The sequence below is a fragment of the Halyomorpha halys genome, unplaced genomic scaffold (assembly GCF_000696795.3).
Source record: "Halyomorpha halys isolate HHAL.00 unplaced genomic scaffold, Hhal_1.1 Scaffold311.1, whole genome shotgun sequence".
Classification (NCBI taxonomy): domain Eukaryota; kingdom Metazoa; phylum Arthropoda; class Insecta; order Hemiptera; family Pentatomidae; genus Halyomorpha; species Halyomorpha halys.
The window spans coordinates 537,770-564,226 of record NW_027106659.1 but is presented as its reverse complement, the minus strand read 5'-3'; the positions used below and the strand labels follow the sequence as shown (position 1 = coordinate 564,226).

The 26,457-nt window shown below is 30.7% G+C and overlaps 2 protein-coding genes across 5 annotated transcripts in view; both read right to left on the bottom strand.

Annotated features, from left to right (window-relative positions):
- LOC106681123 (serine/arginine repetitive matrix protein 2) overlaps nt 1–8,269 on the bottom strand; it is a 47,059-nt gene extending 38,790 nt beyond the window's left edge. The window contains exons 1-4 of one of the 4 annotated variants that reach the window (XM_014421285.3): nt 7,796–8,269; nt 7,440–7,714; nt 7,209–7,358; nt 3,186–3,456 (exon numbers count right to left, since the gene is read on the bottom strand). In XM_014421285.3, coding sequence (XP_014276771.1) covers nt 3,186–3,456; nt 7,209–7,358; nt 7,440–7,714; nt 7,796–7,887 — 788 coding nt within the window. In that variant the 5' untranslated portion in view covers nt 7,888–8,269. The remainder of the gene's footprint in view (nt 1–3,185; nt 3,457–7,208; nt 7,359–7,439; nt 7,715–7,795) is intronic. The other 3 variants (XM_014421283.3, XM_014421284.3, XM_014421282.3) reach the window with 3 other exon arrangements.
- Nucleotides 8,270–14,346: 6,077 nt separating this feature from the next.
- Smu1 (Smu1 spliceosomal factor) lies at nt 14,347–26,457 on the bottom strand. Its single transcript, XM_014421287.3, has 11 exons — nt 26,168–26,457; nt 26,023–26,089; nt 25,800–25,943; nt 24,708–24,822; nt 23,719–23,907; nt 23,341–23,570; nt 20,140–20,363; nt 19,957–20,058; nt 17,102–17,285; nt 16,327–16,479; nt 14,347–14,573 (listed from the first exon to the last, which is right to left on the bottom strand). Exons 1-11 carry the CDS (start codon nt 26,191–26,193, stop codon nt 14,475–14,477), a joined length of 1,533 nt encoding a protein of 510 aa, XP_014276773.1. The 5' UTR covers nt 26,194–26,457; the 3' UTR covers nt 14,347–14,474.

Below are 26,457 nucleotides of genomic sequence, written 5' to 3'. Positions count from 1 at the left end.
TCTCCTCATTTATCATCCACGGTCAACTATCTCTCATAAATATGCATTCATTCTGAAATAATTGATTTAATTGTAATCAATTTTAAAATTAAAACATTAAAACGAGTTATATCCTATCAACAGAACTATATTAAATAGAAGACTATTAGTTGACCAAATGTAATATATTGCAGAAAGATAGTACTGGTGGTAGCTAATAAAGCTATAAAATGGAAACCAACATTTCGTCCCACTTTGCACAGCTTCATCAGGACTGTGATGAAGATTCACTCCAAAATCTCAAGGCCACAGCTATGTAGTAACTTTCTTGACTGCCACCCAGACTATCTTCCAAACAAAAGTATATTAAGTTCTAGTAACTATGAAAGACACCGTTAATGTCCGATTAAGAGGTAAATACATAGATGTCACTAAGTGGATATATAACTGGGGAAATAGGAATACATGCGCACTAGCTCTTTTCTAGCATCAGCTTAGTTTATCAGTTCTATGTTACTATCATCAAATATATATATTATAATATGCTCTTGTATGAGTAAATCGTTATTTTTTATATATAAATGATTGTTAGTAGGTTTTATGTGATTTTTCATTTCAAAATGTTTATTTGTAGTATTAAACTTAAAAGCAAGGAAACCAATTTTGTTTAGTAAAATATGCAGTCACAAAATATATCGTTCAAAGCCAAGATGGCGGCACGCGTCCTTCCGCATTGTCTGTTGAATTGTTTGTGTTGAAACATAGATTGAAATTTTTCAACTTTTGTTGTTTCTCTACCATAATTATAGAAACAGAATAATCAAAGAAGAAATTGAAGAAAATAACAATTATCAATAAACTATTTAATTGTAAATCATAGCTGGTAAAGGAAAGCGATTGTACTACAATCGATTATTGTAGGATCGACGAGTGAATGTTGAAGATTAAAGAGAGGAAACAAGGACTCTTGGTTTGGATTGCCTGGTGAGAGGACGTCCGTTGGCTGGAAGCGGGAAGGACTGGAAGCCATTGTTGACAGTTGGACATAGCATTATAGATAAAAAGATATCAAGAATCATCAACCATCAAAGGAAGATTGTGTAATTGGTTAGTTTTATTTCTAACTAGAATTTATTACATTTGTAAAATAGCTATTAATTAAGTTTAAGTGTTATTAGTAGTAAAGTGTCTGTTTCTGATTCCCTAGAAACCCGCCCTCAGAAAAGAGTCTTATATTATAAAATTTAAATAAAATTCTCCAATCTGTTAAATACTAAAGCTTTTCTTTTGAACCCAAGCTATCTTTTAGATATGAGAATTAAGTTAAAAAAACATAAAATTCCATTTATTTAATTTAATAATTTTTGAATATTACAATATATATATTGTAATATTCTCGTTTATGAGTAAATACTAAATTTTTATATATATAAATGATTCTTAGTATGTAGTGTACTGTATTGTTTTAATATTGTTCATTAGCTTTGTTAAACAAAAAAAAAAAGCTAACCCATTTTGTTCAGTCAAATATGGAGTGGAAAGATCGTTATTCAAAACAAAGAAGATGGGCGTGTCTTGCCAAAGTTTGCTGAATCGCGGACACGTTGAGCAGATTCAAATACTTAAAACTTTATTTAACTTCACATCATAATTATAGTTACGTAAATTAAAGAAAAAATAGAAGTCGAGAATAAGTGTTGAAGAATAATATTCATAAAGAAATCACATGAAAAACTCAAAACTGTTGTGCTACAATCGATGTTCACGTTGAACATCGAGAGAAAGATCATGAATTGGTGAAAGCTTTCTTTCCGTAGGCACAGGTGGGAAACGTTGTTTCCTGGATGAGGTCCTCATCATCTTTTGTCTAGTCTAGACATCTTGAAAAAGAAGACATCGAAGAGTCACCTGAGAAGAATAAGATACTTCTTTGTTTGGATTGTCGAGTTTTGTTTGAGTTGAAAAGGACCAAGGCTTTGTTCAGTCAGTGTTTGTTTGCTGAAAGATTGTTTACAGTCAGTGTTTGTTAAAATAGAAGATGCTAAAAAATCATTCAGCAAAGAAGAGTATAAATTGGTTAGTGTCGCTCAACATGTAATTAAGTATAATTGTAAAAGTGTTATTAAAGTTAAGTGTTCTGATTGCCTAGAAAAACACGCCCTGAGATTAAAAGTCTATAATATTATATATAATAAAATTAAAATTCTCATATCTATTTAATATTTAATCTTTTTATTTGACCTGGCCATCTTCAAAACTATACTTAAGATATGAGAATAAAGTTAAAACTATTAAAATTAATGCTTATATATTTTAGATCTTAGAATAATAAAAGTAGTTAAATTCCTTAAAATTATTTTAATAAATCCAGAATATTGCAATATATTGTAATATCCTCTTTTTTAATCAATAGTTGATATTTATATATAAAGGATTTTAGTTATGTTTGTATTTTATGTATACATATAAACTATCTTTTGTCTAGCTCAAGGGCAGACATCTTGAAAAAGAGGACATCGAAGAGTAACCCAAGAAGAATAAGGGACTCCTTGTCTGGATCATCAAACAACACACTTCGGTAGATTGTGAGTAAAAAACTGTTAGAGGATGTTTTGTTTCATTAGTGATTGTTTACTGAAAGATTACCAACAGTCAGTGTTAGTTTGTTGAGAAAATCATCAAAGGAAGATTCTATGAAATTGGTTAGTTTTGTTCTACCTAAATAATTTTGTTCTACCTAAGTTGTAAAAGAGATATTAATTTAATTAAGTATTATTAAACATTAGTGTTCTGATTGCCTAGACACCCACTCTAAGATTAAGAGTCTATAATATTATAAATAATTAAAATTCTCATATTTATTTGACCTTGTCATCTTCATAACTACACCTGAGATATGAGAAAAAGTTAAAACTATAAAAGTTCTTTTTATTTTATTAAAAATAATTTTTGAATATTACAATATAACTTCAAAATGCACTGACGGGTTCAACATACTCCACATAAAGTCATAAATGTCATTTACCTAAATGTATGTTTTGTATCTGAATAGGTTAAGTAAAATTTATACCAAAATTCAACTTGACCGAGTGTGAAATTTTACTTGAGTGACATCTATGAATTTAACCCTATTAAATCTATTAGATTTTTGTAGAAACATAATAAATTTTACTGACGTAATAGAACAGTTGAATCAAATGGCTTACCTTGTTCTTTCTTTTGGTTTTATACCCTCGCTCAACTTTTCCAATTTAAATTTCTGACGTCGAAAATGATAAGCTTTAAAACCAGACTTATTAAATTCGGTCCAAGACTTTGGCATTAAACGCCTTATTTCTTTTTCCCGCCTTTCCCTTTTCCTTTTTCTCTCTTCCAACCTTTCCATTCTTTCTTGTTCCTTTCGCTCATGCTTACTCTTCTTCGAAAGTAACTTCTCAACAACACTTTCAATTCTATCAGGCCGTTCAACAATACCATCTACAAAAAAAAAAAAAAGTTTCAAACAAATATAAAAACAGTTTTAAATACAATAGCTAAAAACTTTTGATACAAATTAATAATTAAATAAATAGAGTATCTACACATTAGCCATTTGATAAAACCATGAGTAGATTTATTTGTTTCATAATTTTTTTTTCTTTCTCTCACAGTATCTTTGTGAGGGAGCAGTTTAAAGATTTTATGTACATGCTGCATATGTTCTTATAAGAATATTGGGCTACATACATTTTGATAACATATTTAGGCATATATAAATTGTATAAAAAATTAATTCATAACTCCTTTGCATTTTAAAACTAATTCCTATGTTAATACAACCATTGGAAAGCTTAATATCTCTTCTTTTAACCTACATTAACTAGATTATTAATTTAGATTTACTGTCCTTATGAGGGCGAAATTATTAGTTTCAAATAAAGAAAAACTTTTCAAACATTTTATTTTATATCTCGGGTTCTGATTTGTTTAATTAGATCTCGTTTGTGACTTTTAGTTCAGTTTATAGAGCCGTAAACGATTCTCAAGTTTGATGTAGATTGGTCGAGTTGTGTTAAAGTTAATTTTATTTTTCAAAAGTATTCTGAGCCCGACATAAGGCAAAAATTTTGGGCCAATTTTATTTTCAGATTTTTTTAAATTTGTATTTAAGGGTTTCTCAACTTTGTTTTACTCGCAAAAAATGTTTAACCACACTTTGCTAAGTCAGTCAGTCAGAATTGTTTCGATTCAGTACCAATATTGAAGCACACTGAGGGTTATCAGATAAAAACTATTCATATTTTATGTACTATTTAGGTGAAAATAGATAATCAAATTGTCTAAAAGAATAAGAAAACATCAAATAAATTGGACCAATATCAATGATTATACAGTGAAATTAGCTGTTACCACTTAAAGTTGTCTTTGGTACTCAAATTACATGGTCTACAAAGTTTCAATTAATTACAGCAAACCATTTTTAATATATTTTATAAATGACAATGTCATATTTACTATTGATTAGTGAAAATAGATAGAAAAGTAATTCTAGTTTATTATTTTCTATAATGAACATTTTTAATCAATCAGAAAAAAATTGTTACATTTAATGTTAAACTCAAACAGAACTGCAGAGGAAGATATTAAAATATCTTGACTATTCCTGCCATAAAAAGATAGATATGTAAAAACAATTGATATTGGATGTATAGATATGATTTTTCAATAAATAAAATTTTCGCATGTCAACCATATTTTCACTTGCAACATTGGACAAACAGTTGACACGGAGTTTATCGTCTCCTTTCATTATTGCTCAGCCCACAGTGGGAGATAGAGCCATTGTCAACGGACCATATTAACTGCTCATCAAAAACAAAATCAATGGACCTCACTTGATGGCCTGTGCCCTACGACAACCACAGATCATGAAATTGGGTTGCAGTAAATAAACTATGTTTTTTAGAAATTAAACTGCAGTGAATAAATTATTTTTTTTTTAAATTAAACTGCAACTAATATGTGCAGAATTCGATACCATATATAAAATTTTAATAATAATTATGGTTTTTAATTTATGAAAATCATATATCTATTTATTACTTGCGTTTTAAATGGTTTATTTTTTTTTTTTTTAAAGAGTGGATTTTAAGAAGTATTTTATTTGATTTTTTTTTTTTTTTTATCTTAAATTAAAGAAGTTATATATATTTTTTATTTGTTAATTGAATATAGATTTAATTTATGTTGCTATTTGGAGTCTTTATTATATATATATAAAACCTTTAAAAATAGTATTTATTGGTAATTATATTTATTTGATAAAAAAAAAACTAGTAGTTTTGTTCATTTTGAACCCCAACTGCTGCCACTATCTGTTTTTCAAGTAAATAAAGATAAGAAAAAATTAAAATGGAACTAAATAAATCAAATTCTAATAAATAAAAACGTCTACGTCATTGAAGTTATCCTTTTTACTAACCAGGCAATTATACGCTTACTTATTTTTCAAAGTTATAATTTATTTATTACTTAATTTTTATAAGGTATAATTTGATATTAATAGTAGTGTATGTAATTTCATAAAATTAATAATAATGTATGTAATTTCATATTATAAATAATAGTGTATATAATTTCATATTATTAAGAGTAGCGTATATAATTAAATAAAATTAAAATTGGATTATTTAGATACTAATCGCTAACATCCCTCCAAATTGGGTTCAGCCACATGCTGAATTTACATAGGTGTGCCGAGAAAAATACATTCACACACGCGCAAGCAAAATAATTGTACACATTTTTTGGAAGAGGATAGCTCATTGGTAAGCCACTGTGCTACAAACTTCCAAGGACCCAGGTTAAAATTTGATTGTGGCATATAATTATTTATTGTGGTACTGTAGCCGTGAGTCAGTCCTGTGGGTTCAGTAGTCCTCCGGAGTCCACCCAACCTCATAGAAGTGGCTTTTTAATTAAGTAAAAATCTGGCTGTTGGGCATGATTCTGACCAACTCTTTTCCTTGCACAACCGTTGGTCTAGTAACATTGCTTCCTTACAATGTACTTAATTGTAGAGGTACATATTTAATTTTTGTAAACATATTTGTTTTTAATCTGTGGAAGTAATATCTACAGTACTAAAAATTAATTGGTTTGAAATGAATACTACTGGCAAAACTTAAATAAAATATTAAGTAATTGTTCACTGATGTACATAACTTTAGAAACTAGAAAGATTTCATATAAGAAAGAAAAATAGTACTACACTAAAAGGAAATTAGAACATTCTGAAAAATCCTGTGGTCTTCATCTAAATTTTTTTAATAGATCTTTTCTTCTTCTAGTGCTACATATTATTGAAACCAAAAACAAAAAAAAAAAAAGTTTGAGGATTAACTCTAAAGTCACCCGGTCAACAAACGAAACACAGTAAAAAACACTAATAAGGAAAATTATACGTAATTAAACATCACAAAATAATATTTATTTCTAAATATAACAGAACACACAAGTTCACCAAAATGATTAACACCACCAAAAGTACTGCCACAGTACTTTTCAAGATTTCAGTCTAGGAAGCCAATTTAAGTTTGGCCAATTAAGCCAAGTAAGCAAACTACTAGTTATCTCGTAGGTTGGCGTCATAGGCATTAACACCAACCACGAGATAACTCGTAGTTGGAAGTCAACATGTTAATGACACTTGAAAAAACATACTCAGAATGTTAACCATTATTACAATCCTAGATCACATTAATACTAATAAAAATTCAGTCCAATATATTAAAAAAATGTTTGAACTTTAAAAACCATGTGCTCCACAATATAATTAGAATTGTTAGGTTTTCCCAGAGCACAAGCAATAAATATCGAAAATTTACAGACCGAAAATTTCGAACTATGGTTAAATAGTGATAATCTACCACCACACACACAAACATAGTTCATACATTCTAAAATACACTTACACTAAATCCATCACATTCAAAATACTTTGGTACCAACTCATTTATGAAATATTAACTAAAATTTTAAACTGTCATTTTGTCCATAAACAATATTTAAGAAAATTATTAATGACTGCTGTTATAAAATCTAAGTTTATAATGATCTCAAACCAGATTGAAAATATACTATTAATAGGGTGATCTGAATTAAGAATTAGGTGACAAATTATCTAATGTTTTGAAACTAAAAATTACAATATATAATTTCCACACGACTAAAATAGAAAGTATGCTTACCTTGAATAATCAGAGATGTAACAGGAGTAGTTTTCTTGTCTAAATTACTCCACATCGGAAAAAGAACCTGCATAGTTTCCATAACTTCATTTTCTCTTCTTTTGAGCTCTTCAATTTCAGATATTGTATCCCTAGCTTTATCTAGAACACCTGAATCAGTAAATTAACTTGAATACAATGTTGCCTTAAATAAATCATCATTACAGACGAGTACACAGAATGAACCAATACCTTTCTTTTTCTTCTTCGGCTGAATCGATTTGGCATCATTTTCTTTCAAAACATTACCCTCTATTACAGCCTGAAGAGAGGGTTTTCTTTTCTGTGATATAAAAGATTGTTTCGCTTGTGAAAATGCCAAAAGCCTTTTTTTGGCAGCTTCTTTTCCCAACACAGAAACAGTAGGAGGTACAGGCAACTTTTTGGTTTCAGAAGGCAATGATATTGTAGAAATATCATTCTTGAAATCTGGGGGATCATCTTCGATAGGTAAGCTAGGCGAGTATCTGTTGACAAGTCAAGAAACTCATCACTAAAATTCAGTTTTTAAAATTAACAATGCAAATAAATCATATAGAAATAATTACCTGTTAGTGTCTTCTGGAACAGGTATATTGGCTAAGGATTCATCGAAATTTTCGTTACTTGGAGGTGTATCATCAGGCAGTGGAATATCCATAGTTATGATTACAAATAACTCAAAAAATAAACAACCAGAGTCAATGCCTGATTATAACCTTCACGAAATTACTAACTTCAAGTCCATTAGTAAACATAATTTATAGCTAACACTAAAATATAATTCAACAAAAGAAATAATTCACCGAAAATTCCACCAAAACTATTACTTGATAAATTTATACTAAAAATATAATATCACAATAAATTAAAGAGTCTTATAATAGTCCTTCACCACGACGGGAAACATTAACACAATTAATCAATAGGTCTGAAACTAGAAGACATCGAATACACATCACCTATCATTGTAGAACGAAAAGCAAAACACGGTAAACAGCCCACCGATCCGGCCATTACAATACCCACTGCTTACTTGATTGCTCCAATTGAATTCAATTTATAAAATAACCCTAAATTGTTTATTATTATTTTTTTTTTACCTAATTTGTTTAAAATGAAAAGTATAATGTTTTTCAATTATAGAGTGAAATAAATATAATACATTTAGGCAAAGCATAAGCTAATAAAACTACTTTTATTTTAGAACTTATTGTTTAATGGTCCCAAAATAAAAAACTTAACTTTATCTTCTAAAATTAAAAAAAAATCATTAATCATCTAAATCCGACTAAAAACATATTTATATAAAAAATAAATTATGAAACATTCTATACTCTAGCTATCTCGACCTCGATTGTCCTAAATTTTATTTGATAGACAACTATACGCGCATCTCTCCTAGTTTTGGAGAAACTGACAAAAACGGGCATGTTTCAAAAACAGGTACATCCATTCCAGTTAATAAGAAATACCTACTACTCTAATTTCATCTTCCACTTTCCATATTCATTTACCAAGTTTTTATGTGGATCGCCACAGACTTGTCGAGTTGTGCTAGATCTGACTACAATAAATTATGTTTGGTACTCCTTCTCAGTAGTTGACTAGTAGGATGAGACTTACGGATTTCCAACCGTAAGTTCTCTAAGAATAGTAACCTTTTCTAACAGGGTACTGTTCCTGAAGGTAGATACGATGGTGTAATGCAAGACCGGAGAATAGCCAACCACCGGAGCTGGCAGTAAGGTAACTTCGTTTTACCGGGTACTATTATTGTGGATACGAAATAATATGTAAGCTCTGAGGATGACCAGTCGCTAGGTCCTATGGATTTATAAAAGTTTCATGAAGGAGGATAAGTTCTGAGAAGATAAAGAAACACTGAGGTTTTTTTTACCCACCCTCCTATTTTATTTATTTACACAAAATAGTTACAATATATAATATAACAAATATATGCATATACACAATCATTTACAAATTAATTTCCTATTTTTACCAGTGGGTATTATTAGGATAAGGTAAGGATTGGGATAGGGGTATTATTTTGGCGCTTTGCGCCTTTTATTATAATTTTTATTTACTAAGTGGGGAGGGACCACTCTGCTGGCTTCTTATTTTATTTGATTGAGTTCATGCTGCAGAGCCAGAACCCCTTTTCCAGGCGAGCACGTCAACCAAGGGGACAGTACTTTGCCACTTCCCAGGTCTTGTTGGAAGAGCGATTTCTCTTAACAGTGGATTGGCGCAGGCTTTTAGCCCATCAAAGAATTCGATGTGCCTAGGGCCTATGAATTCCGGCACAGAAGGGAGCTGGAGCTCCTCACGTATGACGCTGTTCCTGGGCCTTTGAAGTGATGCTTCCCTGACTATTCGCCGAAGGAGGGGATTCTGGAAGCATTGCAGTTTAGACAATAGTTTTGTAGAGGTACCGCAGGAGTAGCGCACCATAGAACAGAGTCGGGCGGATTATTACCTTGTATATTTATAACTTTAATCGTAAGGAGATCCGCTGTGAGGTAAGCAAGTGGTAGTGCCTATATGATTTCTGCCGGGCTAGCTTCAGCCACTCCCTGACATGAAATTGGAGAAGGAAAGTTGCCTGTCTAAAGTCACGCCAAGGTAGAGGATGGTTTTAGAGATTTTCCATCCACGGCGAACCGCTGTGGTAGCTTACACTTTTTGAAATGACATTACTATGGCATCAGCCTTTGCAGGGTTAACCCTGATTAGGTTTCTATTCTGGTTTGATGTGTAAATGGCTTATCTATCAGTTAAAAAAAATAAACGGAAAATGGATAGAAAGGTAACTAACAAATACATTGGAAGCAAAGAATGAATGTCATACTGTAAAGCAGCTGATCACACTGCTAACAATACAAAGGCCGGTGAGAGGCACAACCTGTAAGATATTACATATATGTATGTATAGTTGACCGTAAAAATTGATATAATATAGGGAGATGGTCAGGGTTGCGGTCAAAAGAGAAATAAAACTATTTTTATTTCTCTTTTGACCGCAACCCTGACCATCTCCCTATATTATGTAAGATATTACTTATTACTATTATTATAACTAAAAAGGTTTAAAAGGTAAATAAACAATAAAAATAAATCATACTGCTCTTTTAATTAACCTAATTTTCAAATATTTTCTGAGGAGGATACCGGATTGGCCACAGTCAGGTGTAAGAGAGGGTTGCACTTCACTCAAATTCCAGTTTAGTGGTACACAGACTTCTGAGAGCTGGAAACTACTGGTCTAACACAATAATTCCAATTTGTTTATCTTTAATATTGTGGATATTAATTAACTACATATAACATTAAATAAGCATTGTAGACTTTTTTGAAATTGCTCAACTGAACAATTTTTCATCAAGTGACCAGCCGTATTCTTGCCAATGTAAATATATCGATAGACATTAAATGCTGTCTGTCTTTGTGAACATATTTAGTACTCCTTTTAACGAGAAAACCTGCTGTACAGCGGATGTTTAGAGATTTCGTGATTGTGATGGCTCATAGTTGCGCGCATAAATTATTGTCGGGCATAAGGGACCCGCTCAGCGCGCCAACGCCATCTGGAGGGCACTCACTCATCAATTTTAATCAAGATCAGATGATTAATCATTATTTCGTCTTAAGTTACGATAGCAGAATGCAACAATATAGAAAATGGATGAAGAATGACACATGAATTCAAGTGAAAGACTGCTTTATTGTTTGTTTTTTATTATTGTCTTGTAATTTGAGCATTATAAAGAGCAAAATGAAAAAAAAAAAGAAGAGAAAAGGGATGAAAAAAGCCACACAAAACTTAAAATGAAAGACTGAGGCTTTCTTGGTTCTTTTCTTCCTCTTATAGAGGTTCTTTATTATACACAAAATATCAGCTGATATGGCCATCTATCAGCTCACAGACCATAACTTTGTCGAGGTATTGTGCTGAATAATCTGACTCCAATAGATAATGTAAGGTACTCTAGGTCAAAAGGCCTCGATAATGCGTGTTCAAAATAAGTAACGTAGTTGTTTAGGAGGTGGATAGATAGGATGAAACTTCGGGTTTCCAGCCGTTAGTTCTTCAAGGATAGTAACATCTTCCTATAGGGTACAATCCCAGTAGCTACGAAGAGGAAAGCAACTCCAGAAGGTAGCCAGCCTCCGGATCTAGTAGGAAGGTAACTTCATTCTACCGGGTACTATTCCTGTAGATAGAAAGGGGTATGTAAGCCCGGAAGATAATCAGTCATCGGGTCCAACGAAAGGATAAAAGATAATAAGGAGGAGAAATCCTGAGAAGGCAGAGAAATAAAAAAAATTTCCGTAAAGTACGGTACCAGAACGTCCATGCAGACTTTTCTATTATATAAATTGTTATTCTCTCCCTTATAACAATTTATATAATAGATCAGTCTAATCTACTAAGATGTTACTCGTTAAACGCGATTTTACCCTAAGACTTGACAGTTTTGGTCTAGTCAAGTCTCTAGGCTATTAAACGTTATCGAGAGGTACTACCTGTAAGACGTTAGTTTTCTGCGGATCAGCTCATTCCATTGGAATCTTTACTAATTCAAATAATACATTTATATATATTACAATGTCTTATATTGTTGTTACATGTTATAACTAAGGTTTTTACAATGAATAATATACGGCGTTTACTTGTCGCCGGCAGCAGTTCCTGTGTTAGCTGGTAAGTTGTGTTATGCCGGACCATAGTGGTTTCGGCGGCTGTAATAGTTAGTCTAGACCAGCAGGTAGCGGTGTTGCTACAATTTGAATGTAAAACTGCATTAATCTAGAAATACCAAATCATTGTTTAGTATCAATAGAATTATTAATTCATAAAGACCTCCTGGATGAGTCCAAATAAATTTACTATTTGAGCGCTTTTCGATGTCCATGTTCACTATAGATTGTATAATTTTCTTCTGGGGAGGTTAATATGAAGTCACATTTGAGACTACTAGGATGTCTCTACTTGATAACCATGTAATTTTTTTGTTACTTTAACATGCTTCCACCTTCCTCTCTTATCATAATTCCAGGGGGCCCTCATATTTAAAAATTAGATTGCTTAAATACATTTGAGTATCTTACATAGCTTATTTCCTTCTTAAAACATTTCAGCTGACTCATAAATATCAGGAAAGATATTAATAATATAGTTCTAACTATACATTATTACAAAAGTGGACACCCCAAGGGCCAATAACCTAAAAGCTTGTTCCAAGTAGATCAGGAGACTGGTGCCCTCTGCTGGCACCTTTTCCTTTATAATGCCTGCCCTTCAGTTCCCTACAGCATTGTGGTAATATGAAAGATTGGTGCATTTTCATTTACGTTCTGCCTAACTCTGAGAATATAAATGAACAAGGGAGAATTTCCTAAGAGGACATAGTAGAACCCACCTGTATGCACAGTTCATAATCCTAAGAACAAGATTTTGGAGGCTTCCAAGTAGTATCATATATTTTTCCCGATTTGGGCATCTCCAGAGGACCCCTTTGGGTTAAATGAGCTTGTTTTCTAGGGAGAACAATTCTTAAATTGATTCTTTAAAATGCCCATCTGTCTTCCTCTCTTAGCAATCTCCATAATCATATGGAAGTTCTTTAAGTCTTGGCTTCTTTATGTTTAAAACAAGCAAATATAAATATGGACAAAGATTAGGTTTAGCATATCAAATCATTAGTAAATCACACAAAGCAGTTCAATTGTAAACTTTAAAAGCTATCCAGTTTCATAAGATATCCATTACCTTTAGTTAGGTGTAGTTCATCACTGAAAGACAATGAAGATCTTGCATGATGTGGTATTCTTGCAGAAATTATTGTATGCAAGAGCACAAGGCTAGCAGGGGTAACCTAACCTCACATAGCTGTGAACCATGGTACAATGACATGCTACCTAAGCCCCCCATAGCAAGTACCTTCAATGACCGATTCGGCAGTGTCATTCCCACCGATTTCATCCTGGATTTAAGTCAATAGTGCCGGGGAAAAAATAATTGTAATCAAATTTGACTGTAATTACTTCAGCTTAACTAGTAATAGTAATGTCGAACCATTATTATTATTACAGAGGATCATTAAGTAGTTAGAATTATTATTAATATGGCACTATGGTCCTGTAAGAACCAGGCCCGACCAATCTACAGTCTCTTGCTTTCTCCTTCAATCTGCCATCATTCAAAAGCTTCAAATTCTCCTCTACATCATCCAGCCATTTGATTCTGGGGAGGTCCTCTTTTTGGGTATCCTTACATCAGACATTCGCTCAACCTATCCTATTCTTGCTCTTTTGACTAAAGCCACGATGCTGGGTTCCAACAGATCCATTAGGTCATCATTCCTTCTTCTTCTTCTTCTTCTCCAAGACTCCTCCCCATGTCCTCAATACATTTCTACCCCAGGAGTTGAACATCTGTTTTGCTTTTCTTGTCAATGGCCATGTTTCTCCCTCATAGATCACTACTGGCCTTACGATGGTTTTGTTAAATGACCACTCTCATTCTTATAGAGAGAGCTCTAAACTTCAATATTTTTGCAGTGAGAAATAATAACATCTATTTCTTGCTGCTAAGTAGTTTGAATTACAAACCAAAATTGTAATTTTATTTCAACATTTTCAAATTACTGTAATTTCAACTACTTTTAACCTAGTAAGGAAGGGCAGTGACCACTTGGTCAAGATTCATGGCACTGTAAGTGATTAGCACGTGCATGAAGACCTATATTTCTTTCCCTGGGGCAGACCGCCAATGGACCATGCTTCCAGGCAGCTATTGGACATATTGAATGATCAAAACTGCAATTTGTACTCAGAATCTTCACTCGTGTATGAGTTATTTCCGACACGCTGATAGATCTTACATACCTGGAGGAATGGGAAAGAAGATGAGTGGTTTTCCTGCATTATTGATCATTCATTCAAACACTGACCACTCTTAACTTTGAGTACTAACAAAGATGATAATTAATTAACATAAATTCATACTCAGTAGGTTGTAGAGCTGTATTATTCACCATTCCTTCATTAAAATTCTATATAAAAAATTTATTAACTTACAAAACTACATTAATAAAATTCTGATATCAAAGAGGAGTAGTGGGAAAATTTATACAAAAGTTTATTATTTATAATCAATATTTTAAATAATTATACCTAAAGTACGATAAATCAATATATAAAAAAAAATATACATATAAAACAAGATATGTACAATATGTATTTCTAAGGTTTCCACAATCTTAGTAATCCATCTTCACTATACGTACATAGTAAATTTTGATGAGGGTGATGGCAAACTCCAATCACATCTTTTTCATGCACCTAAAAAAAAAAATTACGATTTAGTTTAATAACAATATTAAATTTTGGAAAAATGCCTAATGCAAGAGTATGAAATGAAACTTAATTAGGTTAGTTTAATTATCAAACAAAATAATTTTTTAAGGAGCATTAATCATATAATAATGTTTTATTTAATCAAACAAAATCCACACACAGCTTAAGTACGTGCCTGTGATTATATGGTGATCCTCTTTCCCTCTCATCTCTCTTTAGTTCTTTCCCTTTTCACTTTTCTTTACACATGTTATTTACTGCTGCTTGCCACTTCTTATTATTTTTAGTTTTATGACTTATCCTCTTTTAGTTAATACAACTTAATTCATTAAATGGAAGGTGGTCCGGGTACGGTAAATAAAAACTCGAATAGTGAAAACTATTTTAATTGAGCCAAAGGTTACTTCCAACTAAAGTATACTTACATTAATTACTTTAATATTAATTTTTCTATTATATAATTTATATACCTCTATAACCCTATTTAGATGGTATATTGTCATTCTTTATTATTTATGTTCATTCATCGAGGGTGCGATGGCAGTAGCGTGGTAACTTTCTACCAACCCAGAGGTTGTGAGTTCGAGCCCGGCCCTACCCGGGATTTTTTCAAGCATAAAATTATACTAAACTCACTTACAGCCTCCCTCCGGCATTGGTAAGGCCCGTCAGCCAATGGTAGGCACTCACAAAAAATAGGCATGGGAGCGATGAACCCACTCTATGAAAAAACTACGTCAAGAAATGTATTGGCTTAATACATCGTGCAAAGTCTTGGACCTCCACGGTCTGTCACGCCAATAACAATTCATAGAATCTATTCTTTTAACTTTATTTCTTCTGTGCTTTCTATCCGTGTATATTTATAATTTTTGGAAGATTATTGATTGACCGTGTGTATAGATGAATGGAATATGGTCCGGGTACGGTAAAAAAAAAAAACTCAAATAGTAGATAATTATACTATTTTATTGATCTAAAAGATAAGTTGTGATAAGTCAATAATTGGGCTATGTTCAAAAATATTAGTATAATGTGAGGAAGTAATATGGTAATAATATGAAAACAATTTTTAAGTTTTCAACTTGATAATGGCCTAAGGGCTGAACCGTAGAAGAATTAAAATAAACTTACTTTTTTTTTTTTTTTTTTACTTATTCAATTACCTATATATTCATTTTATTTTCCACTTCTTTCATTACTTTAATTTTATTATTTTCATTCTGTACAATTATTTACTTTACGTCATTCTGTTTATATTTTCTCTTTTAATTTTTGTATTCATTGGTTGTTATCATGTTCCTTGTTTTTAGCCCTGACGAAGGCTAGAAATTCTGGCCGAAAAGTAGGCACTATTAAATAAGTTATTTCAACTTATCTGTGTTACGCACCCCCCAACCATCTTCTCCTCGTATAATTAAAATAAAAATTTGAAGTTGGTGTTATTAATAATATATTACTTCTTTATTTCATTTATATATTTTCATGCAAGTTTAGAAATCAGGTTGGTGAGTTAGGAAGATTATATTGGAAGGATTGATATCTGGTTCGGGATAGATTGATCACATATCACATACTAAGGTCTTGTGAATAATTTTACTTGTGTCAAAGTAGGGAGCATTGAGGATTTTGGACTGTAAGGATTGGATACAAGAGGAATTTGAAGGTTTAGCGGAGCCACAAAGCCTAAAATTAATACCTCTTAAAAAAATTAAATTAAGATAACCATAATGCTTACATTTAAGGTTCTTTCTAGTTTTCCTGATAGGACAGAAAAGCAATAAAGCACCAGATCTTCACCTACGCAGTAGATCCATTCTCCTCGCGGAGACAGTGTCGCACAAACGAAATCACCTCCTTCTCTTTTACCGCTGGAGAATGACCTGACAATCTAAAACATTGATATATATTAATAAAAAACAGGTCAATATATATTATTAAGTATATAATCAATAAAAATAAGATACTTTTGATCCTTTATTTAAACTTTCTTTATTTTTCTCCAACTTTTTGGGTCTTAGGCCGTTATTAAAAAGATCTTAATTTGATATGTGCAAATTAAAAACTTAAATTTTTTTTTCAATGATTTTGTGAATGAAATTGTTAAAATAATAGGCTAATGAGTGAAATGGTTTAAAATGACCAATTTTTTTTTTTTTTTTGGTTCTACAAACCTTGTAACTTCAGAGAAAAAGATCAAAAGATTATTTTAATTTAAATTAAGTAATTTGAAAAAGTATATCTGTGGTTTGGAGCAACAACAAGCAGTCTCCATTTTTAGAGGTTTCTAGTTTGTTTTTTTCTGCCAAAGATTAAATTTGAACATTCAAAACCAAAAAATGTTCTCTGAAAATTATCAATATAAGTGTTGTTTTTTTAAAAAATAAAAAACCAGCAGATGCCCGCCCGTTTTCATTTCTTAAAATCTTCAGTTTCAGTGTTACGTATTCATTTCTCTGAATGTCGACATTGATTGTTATTGTTTCAAACCACAGAAATGTAGTAAAGTTTACCTGTCCTTGCATATTCATGATGACAACGGTATTTGTTTTGTTACAAACGACAAAGTGTTCTTGATTCTTGGGAAGTAAATGTATACTGTTAACTCTAATATCACCAGCACCAAGCGATTTGAAGGTATTAACACATTCAGTCGATTTGATACTCCATACTTTAACGGTTCCATCTGAGGAAGCACTGAAAAATCAAAAAGTAAACAATTAGAATATTAGAAGATCGTTGATTAGTCGTAACTAATATACTAAAAGGAAGATGGTCCAGGTGTGATCAAAATAACTCAAGTAGTAAATAAACTATTTATTGTGAGCTAATATTTTGCTCCACTTTGTATAAGGTTTTCAGAATGAAGGAAAGCAAATGATTGACTAGCTAAAGTCCAAATGCGAAAGATCTGGAATAGTTCTCTATTTTGAAATTCCATGACCTTATATTTCTGGAGACCCAGAATACCTCAAAAACCAGACTTGTGTCATAGGTATATCCACGCGTTGTTTATTGTTTTTGATCATTTTTCATGTTTTGTTTTTTTTCCCTCAGAGAGAGGAGGTAGTAGGTTGTATATAGTATATTTTTTATTTTATACCAGATCAGCCTGGTGGGCCTTACATGGCTGATATAACCGTTACATTATATATATATATATATATTTTTTAACAGTTGATTATGGAGGGGGAGGGGGGTATAGTCTCCTACAAAAGACACCCCTAACTATAAACAATGTGATTTTAAAAGAAGAAAAAAATAAATAGATTAGAATAATGCTTCTTAATAAAAGAGGAAAGTAAAATTAATAACAAAAATAATGATATTGGTACACTTAAATAAAACAAACAATTGCCCTATAATAGTAAAAAGAAACAAGTTAATTTGAAAAAGGGACGAGAGAAGAAAATAGAAAAATAAAAAATAATAATAATTAATAAATAAAATGAGTAATAATAAAAAGTAAAATAAAGTGCGACTATGAATTAATTTTATATTTATTAAAATTTATAAAAGAATGTCTTGCAGCAGTCTGGGCGTAAGCCTTCGGGTTGAGGTTGAGTTTCCTATGTTGTAGTTCACTGCTTCTTTAACTGTCCGCAACTGGGAGTGGAAATTCAAGGAGTAGGTTACTGAGAGGTTTCGGATTAACTAACCTATGACTCTAGTTTATTTACTATTTGAGTTATTTTGACTTTACCCAGACCACCTTCCTTTTATTAACTAGAATATTGATAATATCATATGAAAGATTTTAACCTTCTCACTATGATTTACCATTTAGGAATAATAGGGGAAAAATTACCTTAATTTGATACTCTATTAAATCCATTATCTACATAGTAATTGTTCTAAGATTGCCAAAAATGTGTTTCTATGTTAAGTGTCGACTCATATAAAGTACTGTATCTCAGTGTTTGACGAAATTTTAATACAATTTTTGTCTTTTGATTTATAATATACTTATAGTTATTATTCAAATAAGGTCATGGGCTCCTCCACCACAGCCAACTAATCTTCACGATCCCTTGCTCTTTCCCCCTATCTCTGAGCATCCAGCCACCATCAAATCCTCCTCCTTATCACCCAGCCATTTGGTCCAGCTGTGGGGGTCCTATCCAGTTTCTCATAGAGCATTTTCTAGGGTATTCTTTTTTTTTTTTTCTTTTTATTTATTTATTTAATACCAGATCGGCCTGGTGGGACTTACATGGTTGATATAACAGTTAAATTTTGTTTTTAACAATTTGTTTATACAATAATACAATTCTTAAAATGATTTAATTACGGACTAAAAGAAAGACTAAAGGCAAAGTTCTGAAACATTACAAGAAAACATTATGTCCTTAGCCGAGTAGATACCAGAGAAAGCCTTTTATATTTGGTACAGAAAGCAATAACAGAACTTTGGCCTTATCACTTACTTACAGCGTATTAGCGAACTAATGATGATTGTTTTTGTGAAAGAGACAAGCATGGTGTGTATTTCGTTCTAAGAATATTATTATAAAGAGAATTCAAGATTTATTTATTATTTAACATACTCCATTTTTTAAAATTGTGTATTAAAAAAGTTTAATATTCTCTGAAGACTTTATAAGACTAATTTTTTTTTTGCCCATAGAAATAAATATTGAACTTGCACCTCCACTATTATTTATTTAATACCAGTCAGCCTGGTGGGCCTTATTGCCGGTTGATATAGTAGTTACATTTTGTTTTTAACAATTTGTTTATGGGGAATATAGTCTCGTACAAAAGACACCCCTAGCTATACAACATTATAAATTTAAAAAAAATTAAGGTAAAATAAAAAAAAAATTCCGGTTGGGTATTCTTTGATCAAGATTCTCTCCATCTTATTCGGACTCTTTTCACTAATACCACAATGTTGGTTTAACCTAACACATTTCTCAGTTCCTCATTCCTTCTTCTCTAAATCCCATTTTCAAAAACTTTCCTATATTCTTCTCAACATCTTTCTCTCCAGAAGCATCCTTTTGGATTTTCTTGTTAAGGGTCATATATATGACTTATGACTGAATTGACAAGTTTTGTAACTCATTCGATGCAGAATTTATTGCAGTTTAATTTGTAGTAACATACATTCTTTATTAGTTTAGCAGAAAAAATAGCTCTTTATTTAAACCTCTTTAAAAAATACCTTTATTCAATTACATTTATTAGCAAATCAGTAAGAGTTTAAGGACCACCAGAAATGTATTTACATGTGAAGTGTACAAGAAACTAATTTTTAAAATTAATTGCAGATGTATGTTTTATGGACTTGGATTTATTACCCAAGTGATGAGGAAAAGTGAAAAAAAATGTATAATAATAAAAAACATATATATAATAATAATACCTAATAACATGATGTCCATCACCAGTAAAAACAGCATCATTCACAAATGAAGAATGTCCACGAAATTCTTTCAACGATTTACCAGATTTTAGACCGTGTATCCTATAGAATAAAAGAAAGTTTATTATTAATTGATACAAAGTAGATATTAAAATATACTTAAACTTGAAGTAATAATTTCACCTAATCGTAGTATCGAAGGAAGCTGTAAGGACTTGACTGTTGTCCCTTGAAAACTGTAAGCAGGTTATCCCTTTCATATGAGCTCGTTCGAATTTTCTAAGGCACTGGCCAGTCGTTATTTTCCAAACTTTAATTTTACCATCTTGGGAACCGCTAGCGAGCATTTCAGAGTCTCGGCTAAAAGACAACGCCAACACTGCTTCTTCCATCATCATGAAGTTATCCTAAAATTAAGTAAAAATTTATAAATAGATATAATGTCATAAGAATATATAAATTTAAAAATATGATTTAATAGTAAAACTACACAATAAAACCTTGATAATTCGACAATAAATTGTCAAATTATAAACTATCCTGGACTATTACAGGTTCTATTTAAACAATGTGAAATAAGTAATTAAGATCAAAATACTTCAAAGCTAATTTTTTTCTTAGCACTTCTTTTCAAGAAAATATAATTAAACATTATGTAATTGTTTAACATTAATCGACGAAAATGTTTTGAGAAGAAAAGATTTCTACTCTTCCACTATCTTCATTATGACAGGTCAAAATATTTTTCCCTTAGACGCCACAAGCATGTAAGATCATCTAACATATCAAATTTATAAAGTCCAGACTATCAAGATTGTATCATATTCCATAACTAACCGATAACATTTATTTAAACATAACTCTATCTTATTTTAAAACAACAGTGAAATGTCAACAATCCAAACTTTGATACTCTGAACACTCCAGGAATCAGAACTTGTGTTAAAAAAAAGTTACTTTTTTAGGCAATAACATTTTAGTTTTCAAATAAAAGTGCACAGCAGTAAAGGACATTTTTAACTTGCCGATCTGTATAAATGTTATTGTAATCACCACGAAAATCGAAATTGGAAATGTTTAAACATTTTCGATATTGTATAACCTAATTCCTCTGAAAGTGTTTCTATAATATATTATGTTGGAATAACAAATACATAATATCAATTTTTTAAATAATTTGATTCTGTAAAACTAATTTAATTAAAAGTAGAAATATGTATAATAAAAATTTTGATGGTCAATTTATTTTTTTCTATCACGTTTTAAATAAATCCATATAAAAGGAATTTTTTATTTTTACTTATAAATGAACAATCTTATAATTTTAACAAATGGAATCACCACTTAGCATTACTGGGGATGTAAAAGAATAATAAACTTTTTTAAAAAAGATTAATTTTCTAAAACTTCAAACTGTCAAATTTACAATAAAATAATTAAATAAATAAATATATTTATGTAGATTCATATTGTTGAATTTTTTCTTACACCATTTTTCTTAATACTTTCTCTAATCCGAACTTTTAAGTAATGCGAACACTCCCCTGTAGAAATTAGTTCAGATTACTGAGATAAGATTGTACATTAATCAATTTTTAAATACTGTACTAAAAATGTTCTATTTGATAAATATCATTTCAAAGCTTAAATAAAAAACTTTTTTTTTTTTTTTTTTTTTTTAAATGGATTCTTATTTTTATTGAAAATAAAACCACAAATTTTCATCAAATCCAGATTATTAGTTCAGGAAAATTTTTTTAAATATTATTTTGGTAACCAAAATTAAAATATTTTAATAAGAAATTAATAAACAGAACAATATACATTATAGAACAAAATGAATAATATAATAATTTTAACTAAACATTTAAAAACTTATAGTATTTTTTAAGTAAAATAAATTTTATTTTTATATAAAATTTGCGGTCAAAAGAGAAACAAAAATAGTTAAAAACTATTTATTTTCTGACATTTCACCCCACTTTGTAGAGCTTCATCAGGGATAAAAAGATACAAAAAAGTAAATTAAGAAAATTTTATACAAATAAAAGAAAAGAAGATATAAATACTGGAAGATTATTGATTGACCGTGTGTAAAGATGAAAGGAATATGATCCGGGTGCGGTCAAAAAAACTCAAATAGTAGAATTATACTATTTGAGTTTTTTTGACTGCACCCGGACCATATTCCTTTCAAAGATATAAATAGTATTAATATAAAATAAACAATGATAAGAATATAAAAAATTATGTGAACTATAAGGTTAAAAATGTACAGGAGACGGCAATAACAGAAAAATAGATTTGAGAAAACAAAATTTAACACACTAAAAGACGGAAAATAAAGGAGTAAGTTCAGATTAAATAAAGGTCGAGAAAATATGAGCAAAAATAAAAATAGAATTATTAATAATAACAATAATAAGAAATGAGTGAAGAACAAATCATGACTACCCACCTGTTCAAGTGATAGCTTTAGTGACTTTGATAGAATATCGGAAGAGTACATGAGCAGAAGGGGGAGGTCACAGTTAACAGTTTTATTTCAATTTGAAATAACATTTTCAAAATTTTGTATATTCTTATCATTGTTTATTTTATATTAATACTATTTTATTTATATTTCTTTTCTTTTTTTTTGTATATAATTTGCTTAATTTACCTTTATGTACCTTATTATCTTACAATGTCAAAATTTTCTTAGTTGTTTTTGTATCTTTTTAGCCTTGATGAAGCTCTACAAACTGAGGCAAAATGTTGGAAAATAAATAATTGTTAAATATTTAAGTTTTACTTTTTTTACCACAACCCTGACCATCTTCTTCATTATTTGAAATTATACAGTCAATTATTTATATATTTACGAAAATTTTATTTTCATACTTCACTAGCAATTTCATTTGTTTCTTGTTGCTCAGTAAACCTAGCACCTCCCGTCTACACTTAATGGTTAATATAAGGCTGGGCTGTATTTGTTTGCCAACAATATTAGAAATTTTTTAAATTTGATGTTGTAGTTACTTAATATAATTATTGTTTAAAGAAGTAATATTAATAAATCTATGAACGTTTTGAGCCAGTTTACAATTTTTTCGCTCATATTCCTCTCTGAGCAACAGTCTAGTGCATGAAGAAATGACTAATTTCCTTTAACTGCCCTTTTAATATGCAGTGTTCTAAAACTGCTGAATTCAGACCGCTCTGATACCCTTAATCTGCCCTAGTAATGATATATTCTATGTCGAACATAGCGATAAATCAAACAGAATGTGATAATGAAGATAATTTATGTACTCCAAATCAATGAAGAATGGTACTTTTAACATTCAGCGATTCAAATATAAGAAAATCAGTGAGATCTTGGAAGAAAAAGTTAAAACTTACTTGGGCTTGATATTTGAGATCTTTTCTAATTTTTCCTGTTGTGAAATTCCAAACTTCGATAAATCCATCAACTGTTCCAGAAACAAGGTATTGGCCGTCAGGTGAAAAACATGACGTTTCAACATGTGACTTGTGACCGAATTTGATTTGTTTTGATAATTGAGTAGGATACTTTTCATCGTCTTGGTCCCTGATTGCAGCCTTACCACGGAACAAATCAATTGTAGTACCTGAAGATAATTAAAACACAACTGACTTCATATTCTCAAATAAAATAATAATGTCAAAGCTAGTTAATAAAACTTCATGATAGATTTTTTGTTCATACAGTATTATAAAACTTTTGGTAAAAATGAAAAAAGAAACTATTTACAATACCTGGAGGTAGGAGTCCCTGGTGCTGTTGCCATTTTAATGCTTGCCCTAAAAGAGCTAACAACCTCGAAGAAGGTACGACGGAGACCTCGCCAGACAAAGCCTGGGCTATAGCTGCTCTTCTCTTTTCTTTTGACTGACCTTCGGCATAGGCTTCTCGTGGATCGAAATAAGATCTTGCCAGCAAATTTTCTTTAGAGGAAAAAATCAATATTAAGTTTATGGTTAAAAAAATTACGGTAAATATAATATTAACTATGCCTACATAGGGCTTGGATATATGAAATACAAAGCTGTGAAGTATAGGATGCATGTCTGGGTGATGTGACAGTTATAGAGCATACTATAAAAATCTACAGGGGCACAACAAAGGGAGCAGATGACACACTTGACAGAATGGTCAACGAATAAACTTGCAAAAGACAAACTGGCAGATGCTCAATGGTTTCCTTTATGAAGTGAATTGATATAGGTGCAGTAAATGCATTTGTTTTCTGAGAAAACATTCATCCTGAGTGGAAACAAGGTTACTTAAAAAAAATTTTTTTTTTCCTTTAAGGAGATTAATGTGGAAGAAGCAGAACACTCGGAACCAGATACGACTAAGTAGTAACAATGGAATAATAAATTACATTTTTTTCTTTCTAAATATTTTTAAAATCCACTTCTAATATCAATGTTGCCATTTATTCTCACTAACAAGATGGAATGTTTATACTAGGATTAATATAATAAGAAATGCAAAAATTCTATTGGGAGTCCTGAAAGGACTCCTGCAGTATTATGTTTGTTTCAGACCATGGTAATACGAATGTTAGTAACAAAGAATCATTGAGTATTTTTATCAGTTTATTATCTCTTAGATTCATAACCAAAATCAACTATTATTTACAAAATACTAAGTATATAATAAAAGATTTACATCTTATTTTGGTTTTTAAATATTAACTAGTTGATAAGTAATTAAAATTATCTAAATCATAAAGTTTTACCAAGGTTTATGTAACGATCGGGTTCCTGTTGCTTCATTACTATCATGGGATCAGTCTGTCGAAGCAAAGACCTTGCAGCTCCTAATTCACGAAGTTCAATTAACTCTAAAACAACCTAAAAAAAAAAAAATATGAATGTTAAATTTGTTTTTAATATATGATATACATATATCACAGCTTTGCTTCAATAGTGGTACATCTGTCAAAAAAAAAAAGTTTTGGTTTTATTTCGAATTGGACCTGTTTGAAAGATATTATTGATTGAAGATATTTCTTAGTTAACGTCTAGGCTATACTAATGCTCATTGGATTGTCACAAAGTTACCATAGTCTACGGTACAATCTATAGAATATGTCAAATATAAAGTAATTTTTTGATTTGTTTTATTGATTAGAATTTAGAAAGTTCTACTTATTTATTTATATATATATATATAATTGACTTTATAATTTCAAATTATGAAGAGGGTCAGGGGAACAGTTCAAAAGAAAATAAAAATAGCTAACAACTATTTATTTGCAGACTTATTATAAGATAATAAGATACAAAAAGGTAAATTAAGTAAGGTAGGGTTAAAATTATGTAAATATAAGTGAAATACATTTTTGTATCTCAGAATCTTACTAAGCCAAAATATTTTTAGTTGTTTTTGTATCTTTTTAGCCCTGATGAAACTCTACAAAGTGAGGCAAAACGTCAGCAAATAAATATTTGTTAACTATTTTTGATCTCTTTTCACTGCACCACTGACTATCTTCTTCATAATTAATTTTTTGTTTAATTTAGAAAAAAATATTATGTCAGTGTCATACACATGGTAGAACCTTTGTTAATTGTGACAAATTATTTCTAACACTTTTTTTTTTTTATTCCCCCCTTTCTGGTCATTTTCCTCATATGGAGGGAGAAGGGTTTATTTACAGGTTACTACCTTATTCTAACCATGTTGGGGCATCAACTTTTCATTTTGTGGGATCACCACAAGAAAAAAAGTTGACCCTCCAGGCCAGATTAGAACCAAGCCACGAGCGCTTTAACTCCCTCAACTACGAACGGCACTTCAATGATTAATACAACTAGAGATTTATTACCTGCTCATAAAGGTCAATCAGTTTACTATCAGGAAGCTTCAGAGACTGAATAGCTTTCAAAACTGTATCCCAATGTCCATTGTTAATATCAGAAACAAATCCATCGATACTATCCACAGTATTTAACGAAACACCGGTCTCCTCCTATAATTCAAACAAACAATTAACATAAATACTAGCAGAAATCTAAGAAAGTAAACTCCATCTATTACAAATTACTCACCTGTAGTGTTTGTAGGGTCTTGAACAAATTCGCTTCTTTCAGATACTGCTGTATCAGCCGGACAACGCTATAAAAATTATTTCAAAATTAATATTGAGAGCATTTCATGATTAAGATCAAATATAAAACAAATTAGCTAACTCACTCGGCAGATTCGATTTCAATGGACATTACAACGGAATATCCAATACACTTTACGAAAATAAATAAAATTTAATCTTGAGATTCCACTAAATCAAATAAAAAAATGAAAGATAGCTCTTCACTAGACAAGAACATAAGCTATGCCCGAAATATAAACATCAGATGCCGATGAAACACTGAAACCTTCCCCTTGTTGTGTTCGAGTCTGGATCCATCTCCTTTTCAACAAAATACTCAAGATTAAGATTAAATTGTATTTTCGTTTTAATCGAAAACTATTTATTTATTAGA